The sequence below is a fragment of the Odocoileus virginianus genome, chromosome 31, assembly GCF_023699985.2.
Source record: "Odocoileus virginianus isolate 20LAN1187 ecotype Illinois chromosome 31, Ovbor_1.2, whole genome shotgun sequence".
In the NCBI taxonomy this organism is placed as follows: domain Eukaryota; kingdom Metazoa; phylum Chordata; class Mammalia; order Artiodactyla; family Cervidae; genus Odocoileus; species Odocoileus virginianus.
This window is the reverse complement of record NC_069704.1, coordinates 21,668,188-21,691,087: the sequence shown is the minus strand read 5'-3', so window position 1 is coordinate 21,691,087 and position 22,900 is coordinate 21,668,188. Positions and strand designations below refer to the sequence as shown.

Sequence of the window (22,900 nt, the reverse complement as noted above, 5' to 3'; positions counted from 1 at the left end):
TATCCATGGCTGATTCATGTCAATGTATGACAAAAACCACTACAATATTGTAAAGTAATTAGCCTCCAACTAATTAAAAAAAAAAAAAAAGACTCTCAAATATAATGCCCTCCCAATATTTCTTTTCCATTGTAAGCTTCACAATAAGAAAATCCAGCACGGTGCTACAGACTGAACTGCATTCCCTCAAAATTTACCTGGCACCTCAAAGTGTGACTGTATTTGGAGACAGGGCCTTTAAATAAGCCATGGAATTTTCCAGGCAAGAATACTGGAATGGGTTGCCACTGCCCTCTCAGGGGAACTTTTCGACCCAGGGATCAAACCTGGGTCTACTGCATTACAGGCAGATTCTTTCTAGTCTGAGTCACCAGGGAAACCCTTTAAATAAGGTTAAATGAGGTGGTTACAGTGGACCCTAACCCAATGTGACTGATGTTTTTACCGGAAGAGATCAGGACATGGACACAGGGAACACCATGTGAAGATGGAGATGGAGGGAGAGAACACATGTCTGCAAGCCAAAAAGAAAGGCCTCGGGAGAAACCAGCCTGCTGACATCTCAACCATGGACTTTAAGCTTCCAGAACTGAGAGAGAACAAAAGTCTATTGTTTAATAAGCCCCCGGGTCTGTGGTGTTTGTTACAGCAGCCTGAGCTGATACATATAATATGCAGAGCAGTAGGAGAAAAAAAATCCTCCACTAGTCTACCACATGTAATTTGATCAGAGCATGGCCCTTTTTAAAAAACTGCAATTATCAAATTTTTAAAAACAGCCAGTGACAACAGCTTTTTTTTTTTTTAACAAATGCCTGTGAATTAGAGAGACATCCAGCAATGGGTGTTAAGATTCCTATGCTCTGTGTGATCTCCCCCTTACAAACTGCTCAGAAGCAGTGATTCTGGTTGCAGGACGATGCAGACCGTGGACTCCATCCCTTCAGACATGTTTTTCACTGCTCTCCTCTGCTGGGCTGGTCTGAAAATGACCACAACCTTGTCCTTCTAATGTGACAGATCAGATTTGGAATAAAGACAAATCAGTGGTTAAAACTACTTGTGAAGTAGTTTTTGTGAAGCAGTACTTTGCTCAGAGTAGGTCCCCCATAAATCAGACACACAGAGAGTCCACCACAAAGTCTAACTCTTGGGAGAGCCAGGGTCACCAGGCACTACTCCCCTTGTTTTTCTAGTGAGAAAGTGCAGGGCGCATGCAGTCATGTCCAGATTTCTTACAGACAGATCCTTTAGGAGACGAACTCAAGGCAAAAGCTTTAAAGCTACTTTCACAATCAATATGTGAAGACAATTTAGAATGCTGAATTTCAATCTTCAGTTGTTAACTCTTTATGTTAATGTCAATGGTTTTAAACGGTTTTCCTTCTCTACTTTTCACATCATGGTTCCAACATGAAGACACAGAATTCAAAAGCTCTACGTAATATGCCAACCCTATAAAGGATTTCCAGGTAGTTCACATGGTATTTCAAGCTCTTATGTTTTCCCAGAGGATGAATTTTCCAAGGCGTTAAGCTGAAATTAATGGAGGAGGATGGAGATAAAAACAGAAGCAGGAATGTGCCTACAGTACACATAGCAGCCTACTCACCTACTGTTGACAGCCAACGTAAAAAAGAAATACATGGCAAGGACCCAAACTTCCGGGTCGCTATCACCAGAGCTGACTGGTGTCAACACACTGCCTGGTCCAGTGCCCTTCACATAAAAACTAAGCAGAAAGAACGCAGTATCATTTTAAGCAAAATAATGTTCCAAGGCAGTATCCCAAAACCATCTGCCACCGAGTTAGCTGAACCTAGGAGCCTTACGGCCAGTGTAAGGACAGACCATCTAAGAATGTCTGGAGAAGCAGTTTACAGACTCACTATCTTCTAAAATTCAGCAGCTTAAGAACTTGAGAACTACAAATAAATTCAACAACCTAAGAACTATATATAAATATATATGAGTGACAAACCGATTACTCTAATTAGAAGTCAAGGTTTAACAGGAGTATTAATTTAATGATGTTTGAAGTTGTCTTTAAAATATAAAATAGTACCTACGTTCTTGTGTTGGAGATTTTTAAAATATTTCCAGTATAATTTCTTTCCAAATAATAGATATTTTTGTATCTTTTATTAGCTATCATTTTGGGTTATAATTCTCACTATAAAGAGACACAGCTTTCTACATTCTAGTGACAAACACTCCATTGAAGTAATTTAATTCTGATGCAAGAATACAGCAGCTTGCAGCCTTGGCACAGCGTTGGGGGTCTGAGTTTTGTTTGCTTCTGTAATCCTGGACAAGGGACCCCACTCTCCTCTCTTACATCAGCACAACATGAAAAAACATCATCCCTTCTTCACAGGATTAAGAATGAAATGAAGAGAATTCCCTGGCAGTTGAGCAATTCAGACTCAGTGCTTCCACTTCAGGGGGGCATAGGTTCAATCTCTAGCTGGGGAACTAAGATCCCACATGCTGTGTGGCATGGCAAAAAAAAAAACCATCACCACACACACACAAAAGCCAACAGCAAAACAAAATACACAACCAAAACAGAAATAATTAAATGAAATGGGTGGAAAGCGCTTGGTAAGGTACTTATTAAGCACTTTTGCTAGTGCTTTATTAGTGTCAAACGCTTTTATTATCACAGAGCTGACAGTACCAAATGAAGAAACAATGGAAAAGTAAGCCCACCCCTGCAATTCTCCTCCAGTGCTGACTGCTTTAGACTCAGTTCTTCAGTTTACAAGCAGCAGTCAGCAAGCGCCCACCTTTAGACTAAGCCTGCCTTGTTATTTTGGGGAAAAAATATTTCCGGAAGTGTACCTTCAGTTATTGCAATGAGTGATTTACCTTCAGGAAGACAACTGTAAGCTCTCACTCAGGGTGAAAACCTGTGCTTCCAGGTCCATCTCCTCCCTCTATCTATCTGTGGCTCCTCCCACCAGAGCCTGAGAGGTGATCCTGCCTCCCCCTGGCCATGGCCTTGGCAGTGGCCACTGTGGCTGCCATGCCAAGCCTCCCCAGCCACTCTGCCAGCAGGAAAGGTGACCTGTCCCGTCCCAGCTTTAACCACAGATCCTTGGGCCAAATGGGTAACATCACAGTCTGCTCATAAGCACAAAATTTACAGTCAAAAGTTGCACATAAAGGGTTTATTTTAAATGTTTTAAGGATAGGATAGAGTTACATCATAATTATAAAAATTACTTACAGAATTAACAGCTTTATATTGTTTATACTTCTAAATGCAGAGAACAGGGAACTGTCTACACATTGTATAAAATAAAATTAAAATTAAAAATGAATTCAAGCTTGAAAGATGAGGTCATTTACCTAATTTTAAAATGCGAACACGAAGACCTCTGAACTATACACATTCGTTCAACTGCACTAATGATGGAAAATACAAAAAGCGCAGCATTTCCAAGGAACCACAGACATTTCAACCATAATTGTTTTCTGTTATAATAATTATTCCTGTTTTGTCTTTGGAGAACTTTTTTTTAAGACAATCAGCTTAATAATGTTTTCAGGCACTACAATTTGTGACAATCAAAACAGTCTTCTAATGGGTCCACGGCGTTCAGAGATTCAAGCCCAATGCACTTCGGGGTTTGGCACGTAAAACAATAATAGAAATGAAATCTGGTTTAGAAGCAACTGTGATTGTTTTAAGAATGCACAGTCCCTTCAAATGCTGCAAGACATACACAACAGGAAAATCACCTTCTGTTGGCACTACATTTGCTTCACCAGTGCATTTATATCCTACAACCACTAAAACAGCACAGTTAAGCAAATATACAGAAACTGAAAACAAATAAAAACAAAGATAGAAAACAAAAAACCTAAATATATTTAACATGCAATTTTAGTTAGTTACATTGAACATTCTACTTAGAATAGAGCATGCAAAAAAGGATGGTCTGCTTTTAAGGTCTTCCTTTGAAGCTTTACGTGGCAGCCAGACATCACACACGCACACACACGACACAATAATACTATAGCAGGTCAATGAGAAAGGCCAATACATTTTATACAGAGATTCATGTCTTGTGTTGTCACAAGTCCCATGATAATTTTGGAAATTAATGTTGTATTCCTAGAACAAGGAACCAACATTCCGATACCAGGAAAATGCAAGCAATGCATGCAGATCTGAAACATGAGCCTAAATGAAGCCTGAAATACTCAGCTGGGAAGCAGAGTTAGTCATGGCATCAGGAAGTGTGGTTTAAGCCACCAAAAGAAAAAGAATGGAAAAAAAAAAAGGGAAAACATCAACATAAAACCCCTTCCCCTTCCTTCAACCCTAAAGGCAATAAATGGAACAATGATTAAAATAATAATGATAAATCACATGTCACATTTATCTAGAGAGTGGCAGATCATGTGGTATATTAAAAGTTGCTAAAGGTACTTGCAGAAAAACCACAATGCAAGTCATTAAGTAATGCAAAAAATGTTTCAACTGACCCAACCCTCAGGATCCCACCAAAGGACTTCATTTTTCAGCCTATAGTCACTGTGTCCTGTTCCTGCAGCTCACACTGGACAACTCACTCTCTGGGCCATTCGTGTCCACTTGGACTTGGGGAGCCGCGCTCAGCCTTGAGATTCACATGCAGGAATTCTTACAAGAGCCACCAGCAGAACAGACAACAGATCTGTAGCGCGACACTTGTTTGAACCACAGAAGGGACACCTAAGACCTAGGTACTCACTGCATGGAGCAGCTCACCCCGACCACCCAGGGTGAGGGCACACTGCAGAGAAGCAGGCTGCTGGGTGTACATGGCACACAAGGTCACCGTACACCAGCACAAGGCAGGCCTTCCGGAAGCGAAAACGGGCATCACACAAACCACGTACAGCGGGGCCTTGAAACTAAATAACCGCTTTTTCACCAAGAGCAGCTATGAGAGGGGTCACACACACCTGGTGTCTGATTGCCAGTCTATGTATTTAAGCTTTCTACCCAAATCTTGGGTAAGATTTTCAACCTCTACAAGACTGGTTTCACAAACCATCTTTCTCCCAGCCAGCTTTCAAACTGCCAGGGATCATCCAAACCAAAGTGAGAGGCTGACGTTTTGCTGCTAAACGAACCACTTTTGTGGTTCTATTTTAGTTCAAACAGCTTTGCAGGGAAGGTTTCAACAGCTAAGGGCTGCGATCAGTCACACCCACAAGCCAGTGCAGGCGACCGACCCTGATGCGGCAGGACCCACCAAATAGAATGAATCCACAGTATCAGCACACCATGAGCAAGAACATACAGCACCAAAAAAGGTGTCAGGAATTTAAGCTGTTAATTGTCTAGACATTCTTTGAGAGGGAAAGTCGAGGGGGAGAAGCCTTCTGACCATAATCATACACCAGTAATAACAGTAATAATAACAAAGGGATTCGAGAGAACTTGGTAAAAGACAATAATGCCATTCTTACATTTCTAATATAAAAGTACTATGTTCTTCCAGGAACTTACCAAATACACATAAACCACTGATATACTGTTGCCTTTTAAATCCATGTACTAAAACCCAGACTACTAATTTGTACAAATAGTGGACCAAATGCATCATCCAAAATACACCTGTATTACACAATGTGGACCAAGTACCTGGACTTTGCTTTAAAAAGGTATTTAAGATTAAAAAAAAAATATGTAAACAAAAAATGTACAAAGCTTAGAATTAAAAGGCAGCCTTTACCTAGATTTCTAATTGTTTTGTAAATTCTAATGTGGGTCATTAAACATCCACAAGTGATTCATGTTTGAATTTACAGTTTAAAGCCTCTGGATTGAAATGGTGCTCTGAACTTCTGACTTTCAACACAAGCTGAATGTCCCCATGATCTTCCTGTGCGCAGTTTTAATTTTTAAATAAACAGCAGTGATATAAAGTCAAGCACTCCTGTTAAACTGGAGAAAATTATTTAACTCCTACCTCAATCCACAAAGAAAGAACTGCCAATGAAGTGTGTGTGTGTGTGTGTGTGTGTGTGTGTGTGTGTGTGTACACAGATCTGTGTGTGTGTATATATATATTATATATGTATACACACAGATATAGATAGGTAGATAGATATGCATACATATATATCTTTTTTAAAAAAAAAGGCAGTAACAAAAATGCAACCAAACTATGCTTGCATTGTGGCAGCAGAGTGTGTCAAGAGTGAAGGGGAAAGTGGGTAAGATCTATTACAGTTTTAAATGACATGATACTAGCTTAACTTTTACCAGACTTGCCTGTAACTCCCTTCCAAACAGACAGACTTCTTTTAAGAGGAAGGAGTTCCTTACACAAAATGCTTTGTGTTCACATAAATCTGTACGATTCAGAACAAAACCAGTTCTGCTGGCAGAGATTGTGGGTTCGCAGGGACATTTAAGCTTTCATTAAACTGGAAAGCAATCAAGTCTTTATGTCTACAAATTATACATTTAATAGTTCCACAATTGGTAAAGTTCGTGATGACATCTAGGATGTTTTCACCAAATCGTAGACATAAATATGGAAATCATCATCAAACTTGATGAAATAGACAGACGGTTTGGCTTCTACTTGATGAATGACCATGCCAGTCCTTTTAGAGCCATCTTCTTTGGCATATTCCACTTGTTTGCCCACCAGGCTGTCCACAACTTCTCCCGGTTCCCTTTCTGCTGGAGGTGAATCATCTATATTTAAAGGAGGGAGAAAAAAAAGAATTTAAAGTTAGTTTTTAAGATACACACCAACTCACATATTTTGATAATTTTTAAAAATGTTTTTAATATCCTGCATTCATCTTGATTTTCTAGACCAAGAGTCAGCAAACTTTTTCTTCAATGGCCAAACAATAAATATTTCAGGCTTGAAGCCATATGGTCTCTGTACCAACTACTCAGCTGTATCTCTTTGTGTGAAAATAGCCACAGATGACACATAAATGAATGGTGTGACTGTATGCCAATAAAACTTTATTTACAAAAATCTAAATATGTAAACAATTTAAAGAATCATAAACAGAAATTCTTCTGGCTCATATTTAATTATAGCTATAATTACCTAATGAAGTAATAAGGACTAAAAGAAGGAAAAGGTCAAGAAAAAACTAAATACAGTTCACCTTTAAACAACAGGAGTTTGAACTGTATGGGTCCACTTATACCGGGATTTTTTCCAACAGTAAACAGATCTGCAGTTGGTTCAATCCATGGATACAGAGGAACCACAGAAATGGAAGGGCTGCCCATAAGTTATATGCAAATTTTCAACTGCTCAGAGGGATCAGTTCCCCGCCTCAACTCCCAAGTTGTTTAGTTGTCAACTATAATAATATAACATCTTTCTTTAAAAAAAAAAATTACTGACATATAGTTGATTTATAATGTTGTATTTTATAACTTCTTAAAAATAAGTCTGCATTGGTGATTTCCGTCGTGGTCCAGTGGTTGAAATCCATCTTCCAATGCAGGGGATGTGGGTTTGACCTCTGGTCAGGCAACAAAGATCCCACAAGTCAGAAGACAACTAAAGTCCATGGGTGCTGCAACTAGAGACATGGGCTCTGAAGCTTGCACACCACAACCAGAGAGAGGCCTGCACATTTCACAAGGAAGATCTCACATGCCACAACTAAGGCCTGATGCAGCCAAAAATAAATAATAAATCTAATTCCTTTCAGTAAAAGAAAGTCTTGCTTTACTTTGAAATGATTTTAAAGGAGACAATGCCTATTGGGGTTACTGAGAATGTACTACACACTTAAAATGCCTAAGAATCCCTTCCTTATCTTGGGACTCCTTAAAGCTTTTTTCCCTCAACTTCATTTCATTACACATGGTCCTCCTAACCCAGTTTCAAAATAAGAGATTTCTCATTCTATAAAAATAGGTGCTAGATGAACTCAACTGAATCTCGGAGGATGGATGAGGCACCTGAACTTTTTTTAAAAGTCCCTAAGAAAATGTGAGTGTTGGAAAACACTGCTCACCCTATGACCTAACAAAACTCTGTAAATTCTAGGAAAACATGTAAAAATCAGAGCAAATTATCACTGTCAACAACAAAGAAACAATGTACAAAGGGAAGAAGGGGTTGGCAAGAGGATGGTGCTAGGCAGTTACATATCTTTTTTTAAAATTTATTTATTTATTTTACTTTACAATATTTTATTGGCTTTGCCATACGCTGACATGAATCCGCCATAGGTGTACATGTGTTCCCCATCCTGAACCCCCTCCCACCTTCCTCCCCATCCTATCCCTTTGGGTCATCCCAGTGCACCAGCCCCGAGAACCTGTCTCATGCATCAAACCTGGACTGGCAATTCATTTCACATATAATATACAAGTTTCAATGCCATTCTCCCATATTGTCCCGCCCTCGCCCTCTCCCAGAGTCCAAAAGACTGTTCAATACATCTGTGTCTCTTTTTCTGTCTTGCATATAGGGTTATTGTTACCATCTTTCTAAATTCCATATATATGCGTTAGTATACTGTATTGGTGTTTTTCTTTCTAGCTTACTTCACTCCGTATGATAGGCTCTAGTTTCATCCACCTCATTAGAACTGATTCAAATGTATTCTTTTTAATGGCTGAGTAATATTCCATTGTATATATGTACCATAGCTTCCTTATCCATTCATCTGCTGATGGACACTTAGGTTGCTTCCATGTCCTGGCTATTATAAACAGTGCTGCAATGAACACTGGGATACACGTGTCTCTTTCAGATCTGGTTTCCTCGGTGTGTATGCCCAGGAGTGGGATTGCTGGGTCATACAGCAGTTCTATTTCCAGTTTTTTAAGGAATCTCCACACTGTTCTCCATAGTGGCTGTACTAGTTTGCATTCCCACCAACAGTGTAAGAGGGTTCCCTTTTCTCCACACCCTCTCCAGCATTTATTGCTTGTAGACTTTTGGATAGCAGCCATTCTGACTGGCGTGAAATGGTACCTCGCTGTGGTTTTGATTTGCATTTCTCTGATAATGAGTGATGTTGAGCATCTTTTCATGTGTCTGTTAGTCATCTGTATGTCTTCTTTGAAGAAATGTCTGTTTAGTTCTTTGGCCTACTCTTTGATTGGGTCTTTTATTTTTCTGGAATTGAGCTGCAGGAGTTGCTTGTATATTTCTGAGATTAATTCTTTGTTGCTTCATTTGCTATTATTTTCTCCCATTCTGAAGGCTGTCTTTTCAACTTGCTTATAACTTCCTTTGTTGTGCAGAAGCTTTTAATTTTAATTAGGTCCCATTTATTTTTGCTTTTATTTCCAATATTCTGGGAGGTGGGTCATAAAGGATCCTGCTGTGGTTTGTGTCAGAGAGGGTTTTGCCTATGTTCTCCTCTAGGAATTTAAGAGTTTCTGGTCTTACATTTAGATCTTTAATCCATTTTGAGTTTATTTTTGTGTATGGTGTTAGAAAATGTTCTAGTTTCATTCTTTTACAAGTGGTTGACCAGTTTTCCCAGCACCACTTGTTAAAGAGATTGTCTTTTCTCCATTGTATATTCTTGCCTCCTTTGTCAAAGATAAGGTGTCCACAGGTGCATGGATTTATCTCTGGGCTTTCTATTTTGTTCCACTGATCTATATTTCTGTCTTTGCACCAGTACCATACTGTCTTGATGACTGTGGCTTTGTAGTAGAGCCTGAAGTCAGGTTGATTCCTCCAGTTCCATTCTTCTTTCTCAAGATTGCTTTGGCTATTCAAGGTTTTTTATATTTCCATACAAATTGTGAAATTATTTGTTCTAGTTCTCTGAAAAATACCGTTGGTAGCCTAATAGGGATTGCATGGAATCTATATATTGCTTTGGGTAGTATACTCATTTTCACTATATTGAGTCTTCCAATCCATGAACATGGTATATTTCTCCATCTATTTGTGTCCTCTTTGATTTCTTTCACCAGTGTTTTACAGTTTTCTATATATAGGTCTTTTGTTTCTTTAGGTAGATATATTTTTCTATTTTAAGAAACCCCTTACAGGTCCCGAGTAACTCAAACTCTTTCCTCTGGAGCAACAGAGAGCCTTCAAGTAGTATGACCAGATATCCTGGTTGTCCACGCTTATGCCAGTCATCTTGACACACTAGTTAGCAGTGCACCTGTTAATTTTCACATGTATCTTGGTCTGGACCATATCTTGTATTTACATTAACAGCAGTTTGCTCTTTGATTATAATAAATTCTCTCACTGAATGATATAATCCGAAACCAGCAATTCTGATCTGACATAATACAAATAATCCACATGACCATGTTATCAGTTCTGGAGGAATAAAGAGGAAATCTAAGCTGAATTCTTCTTCAACAGCACTCTTCCATCAAGTAGCAGCATCATACCACACCACACTTTCATGGCACCTCATGTGGATGAAGAAATCCCATATACATGACTGCCATATATTTTATAGTAACCATGATGAAGAAGCAAGAGACTAAAACAAAGGCCACCATAGAGCTCTTTGCATCAGAACATCATCACGGATTCTAACAGCAAATAAACTTGCATACCACTCAAAAGAAAGGAGTGAGAGGATAAAGACATGGTCAGTACAGGCAATGGGTAAAGTGCAAATGACCCCATACTTTCTATTATCAAGTCAACAGTAACTGCTTTAGACATTTCTCTACAAAAACGTTAAAAATTTCAAATAGGTTGGAGAAAAGCTTTTAAGGAATGCTCTCATCAGTAAATTTTTGCCTATATAAACACTTTCCATTATACATTTATAACAAATACACACAAACTAAAAAGAAAAACTCTAAGAAGGCTGAAGTCAGGGCCAGATGACCATGAGTGGGTTCACTGAGCAGCATGTTCACAGGGAGAGCTTAAAAAAAAAAAAAAAAAAAAGACACAAAAATGAAGAAGAGGATATCACACTGCTAATACATCCACTGTCTATCAGCCACATGTGTCTAAGGCCAAGACTTCATGTGTTTGAGGAAAAGCTATTGAGTAGTTAAAAAAAAAAAGACTCACCTAAAAGTGAAATTAAGAAAATAATTCTAGTCACAACAGCATCAAAAAGAATGAAATACTTAGAAATACATTTAAAAAGTGCAAAATTTAGAAAACTACAAAACATTATTCACAGAAAGAAAAAAAAAAAACTCAATGAATGAAAAAACATCCCACGCTCATGAGTCAATAGCTTAACACTGTTAAGATAGCAATACCCTCATGCCAAACTGACCAAGAGATTCAACACAATACCTGACACAATCTCGGCTGACTTCTTTGCAGAAACCAACAAGCTGATTCTAAAATTTGTATGAAATTGCAAAGAACAGCCAAAACAATTCTGAAAGAAAAGGAGGAACATTCACACTTCATGATTTTAAAACTTAAAGAATGAAGTTGGACCTGGCATCATATCATAAACAAAAAGTAACTCAAAATGTATCAAAGATCCAAGTAAGAGTTAAAGACCAACATATACAAGGCTTCTAAAAGACATGAGGTAAATCTTTATAACCCTGGACTTGTCAAGGGATTATTAGATATGACTCCAGAAGCATGAGCAACAGAAAGGAAAAGAGACAAATTGGATGTCATAAAATTTTAAACTTTTGTACTTCAAAGGCGGCTATCAAGAAAGTAAAAAGACAACTCTGAGAATAAAAGAAAGTATCTGCAAATCATGTATCTGACAAGAGACTTGTACCTAGACTACTGACTCTTAACTCAAAAAGACAACATAACTGAAACTACAGGCCAAGGCCACTAATAGATTTCTTCAAACAAGACACACAAAAGGCCAGTAACACATGAAAAGATACTTGACAACTTTAGTCATCAAAAAAATGAAAACCAAAATCACAATGAGGTATCATTTTACTACCACCAGGACGGCTAGATTCAAAAAGGCAAGTCCAGAGATGAATAAATAAACAAAATAGAGTGTATCTATTCAATGGAGTTGTATTTGGGCATTAAAAGAAATGAAGTATGGACACACACTACAACATGGATGAGTCTTAAAAACTCTAAGCTAAGTGAAAGAAGCCAGTCACAAAGGACCCCATATTATATATTCTGTTCATATAAAAATCCAAAGTTCAGAGAACAGGGAAAGGAAAATACTCTTGGCAAGAGGGTGAATAATTTTACAGCCTAACTAAAATGATCACTTATCCCTAATAATTAAAAATTTTAAATGTATCTCCATAAGAATTAATCAAAGACCTTGTTTTGAAATTCAAATTCCTTCTGAAGTATCAAAAGTAAAAGCTGTCAATTTATACTTACTAGAATCGGGCATAATGCGAAGGTCGCCTTCTTTATAATCATCTAAGAGCTGGTACATGTATAAGACAGGATCTTTCTCATAGGTGATGTAAAACCATGTGTTCATGATAGGGGCGCGTGCTAAGACCATTCCCCTCCACTCGTCTTTAGAGCCGTCCTCTGTCTCAAACATGTGCTCCACTGCTTTGCCAATCATTGTGTCGGCTAGGTGCGCATCACTGATTCGAGATGTTGCTAGGGACAAAAAAAGCAAACAACGGTTTACAAAGTATGCACTGTGAAGACTGAACTTATCCAAAGAAATGATTCTGAAATACATCATCAGGCTTCAGAATCATGTGGAGGGCTGTATGAAGGACAACCACCAAATTCACATTACTGATGCAGCCTAGGATGGATTCCATGGAATTACTATGCCCCAAAGTCATGTTACTGAGAGCACCTGTTTTTCTTTCTCTGAATTCATCTGCTCTTGGTACTGTATTTAATTAAAAATTTTAGCTGTTTATTTCAAGGTATAAAGTATTTTGGTTACAATTAATAATAGACTTACAGAAGAGTTCCAAAATTAGTATTGTCTCTATATAACTTTTACCCACTTTCCCTTTACATTTAAAAAATGATCATTTATTAAAATCAAGATATTAACCTTCAAGGCATAGGTTTTCACTCTTGCCCCTACAATCTATTTTTTATAGTAATCAGAGTGGTATTTGTGGCAGTTACACCAGATTATGTCAATCATTTCTTAAAATACTCCAGCATTTTCCTTTCATAATCTGAATAACAAACTGTTTCTCCAGAGCCAAAGCCCCTCATTTCACCCATCATTCCAAAGCCATCATTCCCTGCTGGTCCTCTGCTGTCCTGTTCTGTCACCTTCCTCCTACTGCCTATACCTCAGCAGCATGGGCATCTTTTTCTGGGATGCCCTTGAGCTGACCATGGCCCCCACATCCTCAGGGGCTGACTCTTCCTGAGCAGGTGTCCACCCTGAGGCTCCCCAGGACCATGTTATGAAAAGCGCCCCACTGCTCGAGCACCTGAATTTTATTTCTTAAAGACATTCACCACTATCTATAATCATCTTGTTTTACAGGTTTGTTTACTTGCTTTTACACTACACAGTGATGACAGCAAAGATCTTTCCCATCTTATTTTCAATAATGTGATCACAGGGGTTCAACACTGCTGTGTGAATTAATTATCTCAGAGGAAAAATAGGTTGCTCTAGATTGACATTAGGAACACAGGTGAAAAATGACAAGCTTCTTTTCTTTTTTAGTACTGGGAAAATTATGAAGGAGCCTATTGATGTTAAGATTTCTCCATTCTTCATATTTCAGATAATTCTTTAAGGAAAAAAAGGCACTTCTATCTCATTCATGAGGGCTATTTTTGTTTAAAGACACTGCCGCTATTTAATTTTATCAGCAAGACACTCTAAACACAAATGGCAGTTTCATTTACATGTGCAATAATTACCAAAAATAACAGATTCTCTGCTGCACAACACTAAAGCAAAATCCCACCAGTTCCTCCAAACCAGAAGGTATCTATCTTTCTGATCTCAGGACCCCTAAAATTTCTGAGTATTTGTTTATATGAATGATAAATATTTTAATAATTATAAATGATGCATCTAAAGATATTTTAAGATACTCACAGAAATACATTTTTAAGGAAAAATAACTATTTTCTAACAAAATTTTAATATATATCTAGCTTTAGAAACAGGCAGCTAGACTCATATCTGTTTTTTCTTTACGTGCATAATCTTTTTTGCATGTACTTTTAGCTGACGTGTAAAATCACAAAGATATGCTGTTGAAAAAGAGTATTTTATTAGTCTTTCAAATAATTCTAGATATTCTTCTCTGATATCACATCAAAACTCATCAAGTCTTGGCTTTCCTTAAAGGTTAATTGCACTGTAGACCCTGAAATCATTATCAATAAACTTCTGTCAAACTATTAAAATTCATCTGCAGAATACATAAAGAATTCCTACAACTCTGCAATGAACAAAACAAATTGAAATAACCCAATCAAAAATGTGGGCAAAGGAATAGGTATTTCTGCAAAGATGACATATGAATGGTCAAAAAGCACATAAAAAGATGCTCAGCATCACTAATCATCAAAAAAAATTCAAATCAAAACCAACAGAAAATAACAAATGTTGGTGAAGATGAGAAATTGAAATCCTTATGCACTATTGGTGGGACTATAAAATGGTAATGAACACTATGGAAAAACAGTATGTATACAAGCACCTCAAAAAATTAAACAAAATTACCGTATGATTCCACTTCAGGGTAAATGCCCAAAAGAACTGAAAGCAGGGCTTGAAGAGATATTTGTATACGCATGTCATAGCAGCACTATCCACAATAGCCACAGTAGAAGGAACCCACCAACAGTCCAATCAGGGACGAATGGGGAAAAATATGGTATACACATACAATGGAATATTACTCAGCCTTAGAAAGGAAGGAAATCCTGTCACATACTACAACATGAACGAACCTTGAGGACGCTATGCTAAGGGAAAGAATCTAGTCACAAAAAGCAATACCACATGATTCTACTTATGATGTACCTAAAGTTATCAAATTCATAGAAACAGGATGGTGGGTACAGGGGGGATGGTGGGAGGGGAAAAATGAGTTGCTTAATGGGGAAAGAATTGCAAAATAAAAGAATTTGGAAATCTATTCCATAACAATGTGAATATACTTAACACCTCTGAACTGTACATTTGAAAACAGTTATGGTAGTAAATTTAATGTTCTGTGGTTTCACCACAACAAAAAAAAACCCTGTTGGTCTTTGAATGGATCTTTCACCAATACATGATTTGGTAACATCATACACTGTTCGTATCAAAAATATATTCACTGAGCTATGCAGATCTTCCAAATAGTGGGAAACCTCAGTAAATAACTGTGAAAGGATGAGAGTGATAAAGGCAAATTATACCTTAATATTATTATGAATTTTGATCTCATAAGGCACATGAATATGCTTCAGGGAACCTTAACAGTCCCCAGACCATGCTTTGGGAATCAGTACTCTGTGATGTCACTTTCTCTCACCTTTAGCTTAAGGTTAAGGAAAACAAAACTAACTTACATGTACTGCCTAAAGCAAATCAGGAAAAACCATTTTCTTTCTACATGGAATATAGATGAAGTCCAAATAACTTTTCAGAATAAAGTATCACAGGGAATACTATAATTAACTGATAATTATGTTAGTCATATAACATACTGCTGGTTTGCACATAGGCCTTTAGATTTCCTTTTTCTGTTTACAAAAGCAATCCACATCTATTGATGGAAACTGAAAAGGCCCATAACTGGAAAGAAAAACATTAAGAAACCCTAAATCTCATCACCAAAGACACTCATATATTTCTGGGTATCTTGGTTTGGTAAAATCACTGTTTTTTAATAAATCAAGCTAAGTTTTTTCTGCTCTATGATGACAAAAGAACTAATACAGGTCATGTGGCAGAATACAGTAAAATCTCAAATAAGCTAGCAGTCTTACCCTTGAAGGAGTCAGAAAAAGAATTATGATAATTAATGAGCACAAATAATTGATATAAAGGTGAGGATACTTTTTAAGCCTTGAAGGGAAGATTCTTCCATGTTAGTTTCTAATGTGGGGAATGGACTGCTCTCAAGATCAAGAGGAAAGAGGGCATGCCTCATAAGCAACAGTGTGTTCAGTCACACTGAAAGGAGATAAAGTTTAAAATGCAAAAGATTTAATATTACACAATTAGTTACCTGTAGTTAAAAACACAAATTTTAAGAAAGACTTCTGTGAAAGCTGAACTATATTTATACAGGATGAGTAAAGACAATATATGCTATCTAAAGTGAAGATTAAAAAGTAACTTGCTGCTCTGCCAAAGTTAACCTGATGGGGAAGCACTGTTCCAGGAACACAAGGGTAAAAACAAAGGGACAGGGGACTGGTAAGCATCTTCGCTTGACAATCTGATTCCAAAATTCTATCCTCCAAGTACAGAGCTGCTGAAGCTATATTTGTAAAAATACAGGCTTTCAAAGGACAGTTATAAAAACATAAACCAGATTCAGGCAATGGCAGCATCACTGTGAAAATGAAAATACTCCAAAGAAAGGAACATTAATTTGGGAGTATTCTATTGATCTTAAAAATAAAACCTAGTTTATTTTATTCTTAAAAATAAAACCAGTCATTATGCCTAAGGTATGTAAGGCAAAACTGATTCACATGACACTTAAAGTCATTCATAGCTCCTATGACCATTTGTATATATAAAAAATAAACTGAGGCTGTCATTTAAAAAAAAAGAAAAAAAGCCATTCACTTCCCACAAACCTTGCAAAACAAACCCTTAAAAATATAATAAAATTCACATGCATTGGTTGCTTAAATTTTACAATGATCACTTTTGTAAAAATACACAATGAAAGATACACTTCACCTAAAAGATTCTAAAATAAACACGTGAAATTTTTCTTAGCTATTATATGATGAAATAAGTACACTGAATATTTGAGCTAATGAGAAATACTCTTACCCATCAGAGTCCAGACAAACTGTGAGCAAAACGTGGGAAATAATCATATTAGAAAATATTAGATTGTCAACTTCTTAGGGAACAATTTTATACATCTTTATATCCCTCATAGTTCCTTTGAACTGTGGTTTCAGGACATCTGCTCAGCAGTTTTTATGGTCTTAGGTGGCTGATTTAAATATGTATCAGAAGTGCTTATACGCCAATACAAAGACAAATATCAGTAATGCAAATAATCAAAAAGCATCCATTTCAGAAATCCTTTTTAAAGCATATAATGCACAAATAGTAAAGAGAACTTACCAACTCTATCAGGGAGGACTTCAAGCGCAGAAACTCTTTCATCTTTATTAAGTTCTAGTCCATAAACACAGTCAAATCCATCGTATTTTATAAGATACAAAGAAGGGTTTACAGGCACCTGGTCCAGAACGGTTCCTTTCCACTGGGTGACAGGGCCATTCCCCTCCTTCCACCCATGCTGAATCCTGCAGCCTACGATGTTCCGCCGAGGCTGGGAAACAGGCTTGCTTGGTCCCACACTGCTCCGATGTTTTCTGTATTCACACATACACACACGTAAGGTATCTTCTCAAAGTAGGCACTCCCACCAACACTACTGCTAGCTAGCATGCTCTCATCAGAAATGGTCCCGGGCCTGTGCAGGCTAACGCTGCCACACCCAGGGTTCAGGTGGCTCCAGCCAGCCATCCCCCAGGCCCGCAGCCGCGCAGCGGCGGCTCACAGGGGGCGCATTTCAAGCAATAGAAGCTTCCTGTGCGCCTTAAGTGTGGAGGCAGAAAAACACAGGACTAGACCGCAGCAACTAAGCCCTAAAATTAAGCATCAGTTTTCAGCTTTCTGAGTTTCTTTTAATTCAATCAACTCACAGTTACCCAAATTAATCAAAGAAAGACAAGGGCTGATTACATGATATAACTGCATGTGCATATGGCTTTATGAAACAGAAATCCACTTCTTGTCAAAATGAAATAACTATTCAATTTCACCCATTCTTATGCCCACATAACTTTATTCCCACTGGCTTAAACAAATAAGAATAAACTAGACATTTAACTTTTTCTTAAACTAAGTCCAGGTTGGCTTATATTCATGCATTTTTACCATCATTACTTCTCTAGAAAGCACATAACCTTCAACCCTTAAATCTGTAGCAAATAATGTAATATTGAAAATTATTCAAGTGACATACATCAGTTACAAACAACTGAAAAACCTACATACAATGTTTACAAATAATACACCTGGCTCTTGATGTCAGGGGAAAAAAAAACCTTTCATTTCATGGAGCAATCCAAAGACAAGGGACAAGACTTGGCTTGAATGTAAGCTGAAGGCCGAAGCCATGCTGGCACATGGATGCTGCTATATGCCAAGAATGAAAAAAATTTAGAGAGCAGGTAAGAATTGCTTTTCTGCTAAATGGCATAGATACAAATGTACCTTAAAAAAACAAGCAATTTATTATAGGATGTAATATTTAAAATACAATTGTATATATTTGAAGTAGACCAGCTTGGTAAACTTACTGGGTTTGTGAAACAGAGAAAACAGGTTACAGCAAACCATTAAAACTGCCTTAATGAGGTCTATAATCAGTTGACACAATCCTTTCCTACGCAAGACAGGGAACACCATTTGGGGAACATCTCAGAAGGAAAACTTCTCCAGCTGGACTGTAAAAGGATTCACAGGATTACACACAGGATTATGAGACCATGAGACCAGAAGACACTGTGTCTGCCCCAGCACTTAAGGCTTTGCACACACCCAGCCAAAAGGCCTTCCAGGAAAGGCAGAACCAGGCACTGAGGTCACAAGCTGAGAATAACACCCTGAACAGGACGAGGCCTGGGGACAGAGGAAAGAGGAGGCTCAGGTGCTGGGCAGACCTCAACAGGTAATCCAGAGAGGACCACACAGAAGTGTACTAGCGTGCCGTGGGAATACTGACGCACTCTGCAGCACGGACGGCTCTCCTGGTACAGCGTCACCCCTTCCCAAGGACAAGTCTCAGGAGAGGACCATGGTGGCAACAACGGCAGCGGAAGCAAACCCAAGAATATGTCCACAAGGTAGAGGGAAACTATCACCTAACACTGTGCACACACGAAGGCCATGAAAGAGGAACTTACATCAGAAACAGACGAGCCCAGAAGAGAGGCAGCCACACCAGAGAAGATGCAAGAAAAATAAGACACAGTCAAGAAACAAGCAGCAATTTGAAATCTTCTCAGAAATGAAGACTAGACTAGAGGAACATGGAAGAAATTGACACCAAGGGGCATTTAAGGAAAATTGTTGTTTTTCGGTCATTAAGTCATGTCCAACTCTGCAATCCCACAGACTGCAGCACATCAGACTCCTCTGTCCTCCACTATCTCCCAGAGTTTGTTCAAATTCATGTCCATTTAAGGAAAATATATAATAAAAAAAAGAGACAGATGGGAACAGATATGAAATACCAACTTCTATATAACAGAATCACCCAATAGCTAAAATCAAAGGAGCAGGAAAAAATGCTAAATAATTCAAGAAAAATATCCTGAAATGAAAGACTGAAATGTACAAACACATCCCTGGTAAAACTGACACAGAACTACTGATGCTAAGACATCCAGTAAAACAAACAAACTTTAAGGAAAATAATATCTCCTGGGCATCCAAGCAAAATAACTGCATCACTTGTAAGGAAAAGCAAATCACAATGTGACAGCGACCCTGTGTGCCACCAGATAACAGAGTGATGAACTTTCAAGTTCTCAGGAAAGAAACGTGAGGTGATGATTTCATAGTCAGCAAAGAATTCTATACTATCCTCCAAGTAAAAGTATACAGATAAAACTGTGAACAAATAAGAACCTGAGAAATATTGTTCTTACAGATGCTTCCTGAAGAAGTTAACAGTTGGCCATCCATATCCATGGGTTCCACATCCTCAGATTCAACCAAATGTGGACAGAAAAACAAAGTTCCAAAAAGCGAAGCTTGAATTCGCCACATGCAGGCAACAATTTACATATCATCTACATTGTATTTACAACCATTTACACAGTATTTACTCTGTATTAGGTATTTATGAGTAATCTAGAGATGATCTGAAGTATACAAGAGGATGTGTGTGGATGTTATGTGCAAATACTAGGCCATTTTATATAATGGACTTGAGCATCCGTGGATTTTGGTATGGTGTCAAGGGTCCTAGAATCAATCCACCCCAGATACCAAGGGACCACTGTATAGGACAGTTTCAGATAATCAAGAATGCTAAGAAAGCTTTCAGCACAGAGCTGACAGTAAGCAGTGAGCATCTCTTACTGCAGAACAAACATAGGGAAAAGAGAAATACAGCAATATGTAACTACTGTCTGCTTTGACAACAGAGTTAACACCACTCTGCCAAGGGGAAGGGAAGAAGAATACCTGTAAAGTAGAAGTTCGCTAAACAAAAGAGTGTGACTTGGAACAGAGCACCTTCTATTAAAGGGAGAGAAAGCAGCAAAGTGGGAGCTGAATTCAATACTGTTCATAGTAAGGAACCGATCTATATAACCTAAAATAAATAAAGACTGGTTAATTTTAAAAGACTGCAGTATAAAATTTAGTGGAGAGAAAAGCCTTAATAACATACTATCAGTCACTAACTTGTAACTACTATTAATACTCAAAGCTAAAAATGAACTGAAGACCTCTTCATAATCCCTGAAAATGGGCCACTACATCCAACCGGCCCTCTGTAGGGATATATGGCTGTGAAAGAGACTATATTTCTTCTTTAGAATACAGGTATCTTTTCGAGCATTACATTTTTCTTCAAATAGACAATTACCTATCTTCTTTTGATCTTTAGGAAAAAGTCCTTGTGATTCATCCTGTGTACAAGATCAGGTTTTCTTCAAAGCAAAGGCAGAGGTTGGTCCCCAGAACTCACTGAAGAAAGAATTCAGTCATATGCACCATTTTATAATCCATAGACATTCTGTTATTACTATCAAAATTATAAGCAAATATAGCATCTTCACCAGTGTGATGATTAATCTTAATGTGTCAAGTTGTCTGGGCCACAGTACTAAGACACCTAGTCAAACATTACTCTAAATGTTTTCTGTGAAGGTATTTTTCTACATGAAACTAACATGTAAATCAGTAGAGAGACTGCCCCTTCCATAACATAGGTGAGTCTCATCCAATCAGCTGACGGCATTAACATCAGCTCTTCCCTGGATCTCCACTCTCTCTGTGCACACACCATTGGTGCTGTTTCTTTGGAAAACACTGACTACAAACAGAAGAGTCTATCCTAGATTCAGAGGCATGAAATTTTCTACTATCATGATTCTCAAAAAAAAAAAAAAAAAAAAAAAACCAATATACAGTTAGCAACTGATAGCAGAAAAGGGAAACTGGAAGACTCAGAATTCAGTCATTCATCCTTCCTACACTCACTAGTGGCACTCGTCTGTAATTCTTCAGTTGCTTCTGAAGAGGGAGATGCATGACGCTCTCTTTAATCCCATTTCAGAACGAGCAGCTGTCATCCTAGTCACCTCCAGTGGAAGTACACAGACTCTCCTCCCTCTTGGGAACAACACGAGGGACTCCAATCCAGCTAGCAAGCAGCACTATTCAGAGTGGTTGCTATACCCTTTAGTTCTGAAGAAACATGACCCTTCCTTTTTTGCATGGATTTTATTTTCTCACTTTCTTTAAGGGAATTTTAATCAGCTTCTGTCACATAATATGTGGTAATAATATACCTGGGTTACTCCCTGGTTAGTGGAACTTCCTGAAAGCCGTATGGCGAGGTAAAAAAAATACAAATAAATAAATAATCTACTTATTAAGCTTACAATTTTCTACTAAAGTACACAACTAAAACCCAAGCAAGACAAAAAATAACCCCCAAAAAATTAAACAACAGAAAAAACATTCTTAGTAAAGGAAGGAAAAAATTTTAAAAACAAACACCTTAGTAACCCTTTCCTGGCCACATTCACCACACTACCAGAAATTTAGTCTTTTGTTCCAAACTGTTATTAATCTCGCTCGTTCAGTGGCTCGGTCGTGTCCGACTCTTTGCGACCCCACGAACCGCAGCGTGCCAGGCCTCCCTTTCCATCACCAACTCCCAGAGTCCACCCAAACCCATGTCCATTGAGTCAGTGATGCCATCCAACCATCTCCTCCTGTCCTCAATCTTTCCCAGTATCAGGGTCTTTTCAAATGAGTCAGCCCTTCGCATCAGATGGCCAAAGTATTGGAGTTTCAGCTTCAACATCAGTCCTTCCAAAGAACACCCAGGACTGATCTCCCTTAGGATAGACTGGTTGGATCTCCTAGCAGTCCAAGGGATTCTCAAGACTCTTCTCCAACACCACAGTTCAAAAGCATCAATTCTTCGGTGCTCAGCTTTCTTTATAGTCCAACTCTCGCATCCATACATGACTACTGGAAAAACCATAGCCTTGACTAGACGGACCTTTGTTGGCAAAGTGATGTCTCTGCTTTTTAATATGCTGTCTATGTTGGTCATAACTTTCCTTCCAAGGAGTAAGAGTCTTTTAATTTCATGACTGCAATCACCATCTGCAGTGATTTTGGAGTCCAAAAAAAAAAAACAAAGTCAGCCACTGTTTCCCCATCTATTTGCCATGAAGTGATGGGACCAGATGCCATGATCTTCATTTTCTGAATGTTGAGCTTTAAGCCAACCTTTTCACTCTCCTCTTTCACTTTCATCAAGAGGCTCTTTAGTTCTTCTTCACTTTCTGCCATAAGGATGGTGTCATTTGCATATCTGAGGTTATTGATATTTCTCCTGGCAATCTTGATTACAGCTTGTGCTTCATCCAGCCCAGTATTTCTCATAATGTACTCCACACATAAGTTAAATAAGCAGGGTGACAATACTCCTTTTCCTATTTGGAACCAGTCTGTTTTTCCCTGTCCAGTTCTAACTGTTGCTTCCTGACCTGCCTACAGGTTAATACTATTTTAAAAATAATTTTTTAAAAATAAT

General features: G+C 38.1%; 1 protein-coding gene across 11 annotated transcripts in view; it reads right to left on the bottom strand.

Moving 5' to 3' along the window:
• Window positions 1–3,158: 3,158 nt before the first annotated feature.
• The window catches only part of SPIN1 (spindlin 1), a 79,552-nt gene continuing 59,810 nt past the window's right edge, over window positions 3,159–22,900 (bottom strand). For all 11 annotated transcript variants that reach the window (XM_070459381.1, XM_070459376.1, XM_070459380.1 and 8 more), the window contains 3 exons: window positions 17,164–17,417; window positions 12,282–12,515; window positions 3,159–6,709 (listed from right to left, as the gene is read on the bottom strand). In XM_070459381.1, the coding sequence (XP_070315482.1) occupies window positions 6,510–6,709; window positions 12,282–12,515; window positions 17,164–17,417 (688 nt within the window). In that variant the 3' untranslated portion in view covers window positions 3,159–6,509. The remainder of the gene's footprint in view (window positions 6,710–12,281; window positions 12,516–17,163; window positions 17,418–22,900) is intronic.